Here is a 10,648-nt window from a genome sequence, read left to right as displayed (position 1 = left end):
AAAATTTTCCAAACTATAAATACATATCATATATTTAGTGAATACTCCTTCATATCAAGTGTGAGGAGTATTCATTGATTGTTTCAAATTAAAAAAGAGAAAATATTTAGTCACTTATTATTAAAGATATACTTAGTAATTACTTCTTCAAATCAAGAGTGATGAGTATTTACTTATTGTTTCAAATTAAAAATGGAAAAAATGTTTATTCACTCATTATTAAATAAAAGTAAAACATAATAACAAAATTATTAACAATATTAACATTCAAATGATAGAAAATTTATCACATCAATTAAATAACTCATTTTCGGTTAAACTAAATATTTCTATTTAAAAAATATATTATAATTATTTTATTTTTAATAAACCTACTTTTAATTTTAATTAATATTGACACTGACAAAACTGAACACATTTCATCGTCTACGTTTAAGTTATTATCTTTCTTTTTAAAGTGGTTATCTTTCTTTTTTTCTGCAACATTTTTGCAGTTATTACACCTTTAGAAGCCATTGCTAATACTATTTATTTAGAATTCAACGCTTATTCGTCATCCAATCCCGACACTTTGGACTTCTTGAATTTGCTAAACCCGTGGCTAACTGAAACCATAGCCGCGAGAAACCCTCCGAACCAACTGCACAGCCCAAGCATTTAAAATGCAGCGTTAAATACAAGACTAATTTGCTAAACCCGTGGCTAACCGAAACCATAGCCGCGAGAAACCCTGCACGCCAACCAACTGCAAAGCCCAAGCATTTTAAAATGCAACGCTAAATACAAGACTACAAGTGGGAGGGTTCATATAAATTGTTTTAGCTATAGGCTGCGGGCTTCGTTCTAAATTCCTCTTATTAAGGATCATTGTTCGAAAATTGGTTAGCCCGAACTCACATCCGTGGGAGTTTACTGCAACTACTCCAGCTTCGATTCTCATTGCAAGTGCATCTGTATGGGATTAACTGGAGAACACCAAAAACTTCAAGTCCCAGGAATTTCGGTGCTGTCCCATATTATAAATAACATCTTTTAACCCATGAAAATAACTGTTAAAGGTGGAGGGAAGCACTGAGCATAGCTGAAGCTGTTTCCTCAAGTTGGGTGTAGCACTGACAATGTCGGGTGACAGGAAAAACAAGAAGAGAACCAATCAAGGTTCAGAAATATATTGCAGGCCATGGAAAAAGGGAGCTTTTGGCGGTTGCTCTGCTTCACATGTGGTGGCACAGATGTTGGCGGCTTCTGCGCGGATAAACACAGATTTGGGATTGTCTGTTATTGTTGGATTGCAGGATTCCATCCTCACTTATCTGCACAGTTCGTCCAGGGATTCATCCACGGTCGAAGAGCTCTTGTCTGAAGGGTTGCTTGCTGCATTGCCTACGCTTCTTGCCTCCAGGTATGCCCTCACCACATGAATTTAGAGCCTGTAAATCTCTTATTCTCTTGTTGGAACAACGGTAATGTAATGCATGAATGAGAACTACTATAATTTGCATGAATTTGTGCTGTAAATTTCTTAGTATTTAAAATTGGTTTAGTTGGACGACGGTATTCATTGTAAACATCTCAAAAGCCTACATTGCTGTCTCCAATATATGCAACTTGTTAGATGATACTTAATGTTAAGTGCTAGTAGTATTATGCTGGAGAAAGGTTAGAAAGCAGGGGATATTTTTTTGATTATGCTGCTAGTGTCTGGTGACTATATATTCGGTTTAGAGTGTTTTTAGGTTTGCAATAGTATTGAGCTTTTCAACATGGATTTTATTGGTGTCTGAAAATTCATGATTATTACGTTTTTCACTAAATGTTGGAAACTACCACAGATCCGTCTTAACACCAGATCTGCATATAGTTTCATGCCATTTAACACAGCTTACACCATTTGCACACATAACATGGATCCTATGCAAAATTTAATTGTTAATGGCTTTAGCTTGCCACAGATACTGCTACAGAGTGCGGAAATTGTTGGAGGAGCAGCTCTCTGGTCATATGAAATGAATACGAAGGTTGCTAACGATAAAAAAATTGTTCCTGCTCTTGTGGCCATGCTGTCAAATAAAAACAAGGATATAGCAAGAGGTGCTTGTAATGCTGTTATGGATCTGGCAACAACATCAATTGGAAGAGAAAAGTTACGAGATTGCAGAGCCATTGATCAACTGTTGTGAGTATAAGTCTTTACTTTGGCTAACTTATATCAATTAAGGTTCTTCTAGTCTTAGAAGACAATATTTTAGCTTCTCAACCAATCGTTCTGTTGTTCTATTATCATTGTTTCCTTAAACAGAAGTGAAATATTAAAATTTATTCAGAAGTTATTTAAACTGTTTTCTGATAAATGCGCATAATCAGAGGTTAGAGTAGGGAAAAATGGTTTTATGATATGGCCAGCTGTTATACAGTAATTCAAAAATTAACTGAAGGTTTAGAATATGTGAACTTAAAGAAGGTTATACTAGAATTTGTGCAATAAGGTAATTAAATTGTGAAATATGTATGTTTGGAAATAGCTTCTTTGAAGATTGAATTTATATCAAAGTAAACCTGTGAGATCATAATCTGGAAACACTGCAAAAAAATGAAGATAAATCTGCAATTGTTGAAAATCAAACAGAACATACACTAGTTTTTCCATTCTAAGAATAAAATTGATGCACAGGAGAACTTGTGCTTATTGATTTCCCAGATTTCGTGAAGCAAATGATGAAAAAGCCTTTTTCTTAATTCTTGGTAGCTAAGGTTAGGGTTTGGTTTAACTTTGCATCTTATGGTAAATTTGCATCTATATGTCATCTTTCTATTGATAAAAATCACATTACATAGATTGAAAAGGCAAAATCTAGCATTTATTGCATCTTTATCTCCAAATTAGGATTGGTGTCTAGGCTTAGTTTGCTGTTTTATGCATCTTAAACCATTAAAAACTCCAAAAGTTTCCTTTCTTCTGGCTTACCTCTTGATAGCCTTTGATACTTTATTGAATCTATCCCTTAAGAGGCTATTTCTTGGTTGCTATATGCTTTGCATGCTGTACATCTACCTATCAATAAAACCCTAGTTTATAGTAGCCCTCTTCTTGTCTATTGGAATTGGTGGAAAGTGTGCTTGATTGCTTGTATCTTCTATCATGGCCATCAAGGCTTTGCCTATACTTTTTTCCATAACTGTTAGGCTATGTTGCCAGGGAATGTGGGTTCGGGGATGGGGATGGGGATGGGGACGTTGGTTCAGGGGTATATTATAAGCTATATATATTATATTTTATAAATTAAATATATATGAATTTGTATATTTTCCAACTTTAAACAAGAAAAATAAAATATTTATGAGTTAAACTTTAAATATTTAAACATGAACATCGTTGAATATTCACATTGAAACAATGAAATTTCAAATTTGATTTCATATTTCTAGTTTGATATCAAGTGAAAATTGGAGTTTACATATTAATAAGAGCATGATATATGTCCATTGTCATATTACGTTCAAAATTTGCCTTAAGGCATCTCCAAACAAGAACTAGGAAATTTCAAAAAAGTGAACAATGGCTTCCTCAAGCCATGTCATCAATATCACTTAGTTCTTCAGTCAATATGTTCTCTAGGTAGGAATCACTCTCATCTTGAGATTCCTGCTCATCCACAACAACTGGAGGTAGCTCAATAAGACCATCTGGTTGTATCTCCTCGTGCACACACATAGCATCATCTGTGTATTGGTCCCATCTCTTGAAAGGATCCTCCTTGCACCAAGGGTCTTTTCGAAATATGAGACAAAGTGTGCTATGAATGTACACTAAGTTCTCTGCCTTTTTTGAACCCAACCTATTTCTCTTTACTGAATGGATAAAGGCATACGTACTCCAATTCCTCTTGCAAGACGAGGAACTAGCTACCTGAAATGTTAGGGGAAACCCATTAAATTAATTTTTTTTTTTTTTTTGGGTGTGGTTCACGGACACCTTGGTCATTGGGTGGCCACTACGTCCACGGAAATATCTGGGCTGATCAACCCCGAAGGGAATCGAGCCTCGCGGCCAATAACTAGGCCTAACCCCAAGGGCTTCAAGGAGAATTGACCTTGTGACCTCTCGATCAGCGAGGCATTGATTTGACCAGTTGAGCTAACCCTTGGGGCTAAATTAATTAAAAATTTAAAAATAAAAACTAAATGAAAATTTAATACAGAAATTGAGAAATAAGATGAGGAACTCCAAACTAGCTACATGTCCAACTAAGCATATGACAAATTGTTGTAACTCAAGAGCATCAACACCATGACGACACCATCAATCAATTAGATTCTTCTTCTTGCGTCTAACGGCCAAAGCTGCATGTGAACCAAAGACACCTTGGCCACGTGAAAATTGGGCAAATTGAGATCGTATGTTAGAAGCTTCTTTTGTACAATAATAAATTCTCTTGACAATGGTCAATAAACCTTTGAATACCTCTCTATCTTGGGAAGAAGGCCTCCTTCCTATTGTGGGATCATACTATTTTGGATTAACATGGAGTACAGGTTCTCATAAATCTCACCTAAACATGGACCATTTGTGTCTGCATAGTGGATCATATCACAAATTGGTTCTATAAATTCCACAACAAATTTGGCATCAACCCAAAAATGATCATCCAAAATCAACCTCTTCACCTTCAAAGCTGCATCTGAGGTAGAAAACCTCCACTGGCTCCACATGTCACTGACAATTGTGGCAGATAAAGCCTCCTTCATCTCCAGAAGCTGCCTAAGTAAAATGTAGTGAGTTGCAAATCTGGTATTTGTTGGTTTAAGAAGCTCCATTTTGGCATGCTTGCTGTAAATAGCTTGTGATTGATGATGGTTGCATATAGACATTTGAAATTTGCGGCCATTTTCAATTAATGCTCGAATCCATTCAATTTTCCCAATATCCTTCAATGCATTATTCAAATAATGCACTGCACATGGTGTCCAAAAAATATCCCTGGGTACTTCAAGGACAATTAAAATATTAATAAATCAAAATGTTTATTGTTAAAAAAAATTTAAATTAGAAACAAATCAAACTTGTAATCAAAATTAAAAATATAATTATTGTAATTCAAGTATAAAATAAATCAAACTTGAAAGTTGAAACTTGTCACTAACTTGTACTCCTTTTGAACCATTGCCCTTACTGCTTTGCACACTGGAACTACATCGGTAATGACTTGAACAACATTGGATGGCTACACCTCTGCAATGACATCACATAATTGGTCTTTCAAGAACATAGTGGTCTTTTCTTGACCAGAACAATCAATGACCCTAAGAAAATAAGGATCAGACAGGGAAGAGACAATGATGTTTATCAATGGGCGATTCTTATAATCAGTCCATGACAATTGAGCATCCATCTACACTCTAAGATGCCTTCAAGGGTGCCATTGTCTTCTCAAGCCGGGGTTTCTCCTTGTCCATCAACAAGTTCAAAGCTTTTCATAACCATGTGCTTTATACCGTGGAGGTTCATCATTAATAGCATGAACCATTTGCTCAAAATAGGATGAACATTGAAGGGAATGCCACATGCAAGAAAATTTTGCTATTGCAAGATCAACACCCTCCCTACCTTTCAACAAACATGTCATAAAGGCCACCAAGTTTAGGCTTTTTGCATGCATGACTGATAGTGCTTGTTGATGCTCTGTACGACACATGCTCATCACCAATTTGAACTTCAACTTCTTCATCAGATGGTAATTCTTCCTCATTTGAGTCATCATTTTCATCAACATTACGACATGGCTTAGATATTGCTTTGCCTGCCTTACCATCAACGCTTTGTTGCTCTCTTTGTGCACTAGGGAGTCTAGTGGGATCATCTGGGTCTCCAGTGTAAGCATCAATAGAAGGAATCTTCATAAAATGAGCTTTAACTCTGGTATAGTTCCCTTTCCATTTAAGTTGACATAAATTGCATTTTATTGTTGCTATCCCCCCAACACCCTTTGGAGGTTTTTGCCTATCCACATATTTCCAGAGTGGATATTGTGGATTTGATGAAGACATTCTTGATTTTGGAAATTAACCAAATGGCAATATCTGAAAGCATTAGCAAAGACATTAGAAAATTAAAAATCTAAAGACTGAAAGTGAAAATCAAAGAAAGAAAGAAAATAAAACATACTTTTATAATTTATTAAATTATTTCAAGCAGAAATTAAGTACATTGAACATTCTTTATATGGTGAGCATGGTCGTAAAATTAGAAAGACAGAGGACCAACTCCTCCAATTGAGAATGCAACTCATCTTTGTAACCATTTCCTGAGCAAAATAACCCCCTGCTGCCCAACACCAAAACTACTATTTTTCAATTTTCTATTTGGGTTTCTAGGGAAAATAATACATATCTGTTGTTATGGCATGTGACTGGTCACCAATTTTATACCACCTTATTCCTTTTTTTTTCCATAGCATAAAGCTGTGAGTGCCTAAGAGTTCCCTGAAATCACTTTAAGGAATTGGGATACTTTTCTTGCTTTTCTTCAACTATGCACTAGTCTTTCTTTTCTTGTGAGTTGAGGATGAGTTATAACTTATATTCATTTAGTTGAAGAAGCTTATGTTGAATGATATATCTTGTGTCAAGGTTCTTGCAAGTGATCTTTCTCCAATTTAATGACTTCTCTTTCATAACCTGAATGAATATGGAATCATCCTTATCAATCATGGTGTAAACATCTTCTAATGACACTAACTAGTTATGCCTTGATTTGACTTTCTTGACATGTGAACATTGCTAAGGCCACATTAACCCTGTTATGTTTTTCTTTTTCTTTCCTACTTCAATGATTTCCTTGTCCTTAATTGCTTGAGCACTTTGTGCCAATTGGGTTTGATGTCCTTTGTAAGGATTGACTACTTCTAGTTATTTTTCACTTAGATGATGTGGAATTAGATATTTAATGGCAAGTTTTTGAACTAATCAAATCTAAAAATTAAGAGTATGGCAATACTGACTTGCTCTCGGGGGCTCAACAAAGGAAAATGACCTTTCAGAAAGCGACATTTTTTAATTAAAAATAAGAACACTAAGTTCTACCTCCAGTCAGCCAATTTTTGTTAACTTATGCAGAGCTTTTAGTCACATGGGGATGTGAAGGCCAAGGCCAAACCCATGTCACTGTTTTTAGATAGGCCCGGAATCTGGAAAATAATTGGACGTTTTTGAGAATTTTATGATATGCATTTATTAATTTCAATGCATATTTGGGGTCCCCAATTTGGACGAGGTTAAGATATTTGAGACAAAAACTTCAAAGAAATACTTGCTGCAGTGTTGCACCCAAACATTAGTGGTCACAAACTCGCCGCCGTTTATAGACCAGTCGAGTCTCTTGTTGTGCTGCCGTCTGGACCTGTCACCTGTGCGAAAATGGCCGTCGTCTAGAGCTATGCAATTCGAGCTTACCATATTCCTCCAATGGCGAGCAAAATGCAAAGCGAGGCACCAATGAACAATGAACAAAATGCAAAGCGAGCCGCTAATGAACAATGAACAAAATGCAAAGCGAACCACCAATGAAGAAAATGACATTCAGGTAGGGTTTTCACTTATGTTGTGGTTTTTTATTTAATAAAAAAAATAATTTTTTATTGCCCCTCGCGTTTCTAATGAAACTGCCAAGCACCCATTACTGAGGTTTGGCACATCCACTGCATGGAACGAACCCGTCTCAAGTATTCAAAGTACCAGGTTCTTACAAGCCGCTCTAGGTTCTTTGGGGTTTGCCTTAGAGGTACCTGTTCCAACACTCGGAACGTGTGGGGGGGGGGGAACCCGGGACGGGTTCAAGAACCCCACCCCTGGGTTCGCGAACCCGTGCGACACAACTGTTAGGCCTTATATCACCCTTGAGCCCTTGTTTGTTGAATATCTCATTGGTGATTTCTTTGGGGAAGCCTCCCTTGTGGGGATAACATCCACCACTAAACAACGAGAGAAAGACCACTGAGGTGATGGTGGTGGCTGATCTCTTGTTGCCATATGACCTAGGTTACCTAGTGAGGCTTTTAACTAGGGTTGCTAGATTTTGTGGTAACATTTTTTTTGGTGCCATTGCTGGGGAGGAGTTGAGTCCACTTCCTTGTAATCTGAAGTCTATGATTCAATATCTTTTGATGAGAACATCCCAAAGCCAAAACTAAAATTTCTCATTTGGTGACTCTTAAAAGCTTCTAGTAGTAGGTCTAGAACAACCATTCCTTCGAAGAAGAAAACCATTGCTGAGGTCATTATTAATCCTATCTCACCTGTAGCAAATTCCCTTTTTGGTAGCCCTTATACCTTAGCCGCAATGGCAAAGCCATGGCTCACCAGTGGCTACAAACCCCTTGATATGAGTGCCATTCAAGGATACCCTCACGAGATGCTTGACAAGTATAAAGAGTGGTTGCCCAAGTTCATTGGGAATGATAGAGTCATTGCTGAGCAACACATCCATCAATTTTACTAGCGTGTTGATGGGAGAGACATCCAAGATAATGATGTAGTCATGAGATTGTTTACCCTTTCCCCGGGGGATAATGCAAAAGATTAGTACCTAGATTTACCTTTAGGAGGAATCAAGGACCAGGATCAATTTCATGAGGCTTTCAATAAAAAATGGGCAACCACTAAAGACAAAATGTAATTACTAACCAAGTTCCAACACGCTAAGAAATTGGAAAATGAAATTGTCAAGGATTTCACTTAGAGGTTTGACAAATTACTCAAGGAAGTACATACTTTATAAGGCTATTGATTGAACTATCCTTGCACTCTTCATTGATGCTCTCCCTAGGCATGTCTCTTCTGCCTTAAAGGACAAGGAAGCTAGAACCATTGAGCAAGCCAAAGCTTATGCTATAACCATTGAATGTAATTTGACCACATCTAAGATTGACTTGCTATCTTATCTTAGAGCCAAAGTTGAGTCCAAAGATAAGCCATCCACACAAGTTGACCCGACCTTGCAAGCCTTTGCCCAAAAGTTTGATAAAGTCACTAATGAGCTTATGCAAGGACAACTTGCTATGATGAATAGGTTGACCATCTTAGACAAGGAAAGATGTTCTTGTTCTAATTATCCTTCCAAGCCTAAATTTAACATTGATAGTGCCCTTAGAAGGAATCAAAACTCAAGTATTGGCAAGAGTGCCCCTCAACAGACCATACCTAACACTCTTGCCCCTACTAACATGATAAATCAAGAAGGTCTTCCTTGGCTTTGATGTTGCAGTGATTTTCACACTAAAGAAAAATACCCTCATAACCAAGTTGAAGAGCAGGATAGCCCAGAGCATATGAATATGATAAATAACTCCAATCCCTTTACTACCTTACCTAATAGAACTTGTATTTCTCAACAACAACATGAAGGGAGAATATGTTAAGACTGATGATGAGCACATTAATGATGTTGAAGCCAGAGATAGGTTCAAAGTATAACATTATACTAGGAAAGGTAATGAGCTCGGAAACCTTGAGGCAAGTAGTAGCTCTGCTCCACCAAAGAATGTGACTAAGGTATCTTTTCCCTTTAGCAAGAACAATCCCAAATCTAGATCTCCTAACGAAGGCAATGACATATCACTAAATGTAGATTTGGGAAGTATGTTGATGTTATGAATTAAGGGAATTTTTTCCCTAGGTTTTCCTTCAGTAGCTAGGGTTTCAAAATTTTTTCTTTTTGTGCCATAATTCAACTTAATACAAATAATATAATCTTCAATGGATAACACTGATCTTCAATATATGGACAATGGTTTCCAGCAGGTTTATTTAGTTTTGTTCTTATGTTATTTTGTGTTGCTTTGTCTTCAAAATAGGCTGGAAGCCTTTATGGAATGTATATGTTTGAATATCTTGTTAGTCACCGCTATGTCTTTTCAGTGGCTTCCAAAATAGTCTTGAGTCCAGTAATTTTGTTGGATTCTGTGACTTCGGTTGTTCCATGATTTTGTAAGTATCTTTGATTCTAATGAATATCAAGATGTTGTTGTGGTTTCTGTGAAAAATACTGATCTTCAATATAAAATAAACCCAATAACATAGTTCATCAATTCCAATACAATTAATGTCAATCCAATAGTACCACAGGAATCCATTTTGCATGTACTAATGTAATAGATGTAGCTCCAATCAATAATACGACAAATATGTTTTTTTTAAAACACTATGCAAGGTTAAATGTACTGCCTTTGACCATGTCAATAATCTCGAGCCTGCTGCAAATTAGAATCTTCGTTATTCCTACTACAATGCTCGCACTCTGTTTTGGCCATGAATGCTTCCAAAGTTCTCACCATGTCTCGAATCACCAGTCTTGTGGGATTTTGGGCTTCAAATTCCAGGGCATCACAACTCATGGTATATGACTCGCCTCAATGATTTTTACCAAGGTTCCGCTAATTTATGCACAAAAAACCTCACAATCTACCACTGAATTGTCTCGAGACTTGTCTCCTTGCCTCAGGGTATCTCTATACTCAACCTCAGATCAGGTACACAAGAGTGCATAGCAACTGCCTTTCCACAAAAGAATTCTAGCTGAATTTGATCACTGCTTAAAGTACCAATTTCAGCCCTTTCCTTCCTCGCTGAGTATTCAAACAGGCTCTACCTCAAG

At 36.7% G+C, this 10,648-nt stretch overlaps 1 protein-coding gene across 2 annotated transcripts in view; it reads left to right on the top strand.

Moving 5' to 3' along the window:
* The first annotated feature begins 489 nt into the window (after window positions 1-489).
* Window positions 490-10,648, top strand: part of LOC149241910 (uncharacterized) — a 178,085-nt gene continuing 167,926 nt past the window's right edge. The window contains exons 1-2 of one of the 2 annotated variants that reach the window (XM_089374071.1): window positions 490-1,402; window positions 1,943-2,176. In XM_089374071.1, the coding sequence (XP_089230197.1) occupies window positions 1,119-1,402; window positions 1,943-2,176 (518 nt within the window). In that variant the 5' untranslated portion in view covers window positions 490-1,118. The remainder of the gene's footprint in view (window positions 1,403-1,942; window positions 2,177-10,648) is intronic. The other variant, XM_089374072.1, reaches the window with a different exon arrangement.

This window comes from Pinus tabuliformis, chromosome 8, assembly GCF_031772625.1.
Source record: "Pinus tabuliformis cultivar Carrire ecotype Pingquan chromosome 8, CPIR1, whole genome shotgun sequence".
Classification (NCBI taxonomy): Eukaryota; Viridiplantae; Streptophyta; class Pinopsida; order Pinales; family Pinaceae; genus Pinus; species Pinus tabuliformis.
This window is presented reverse-complemented; position numbering and strand designations above follow the sequence as displayed.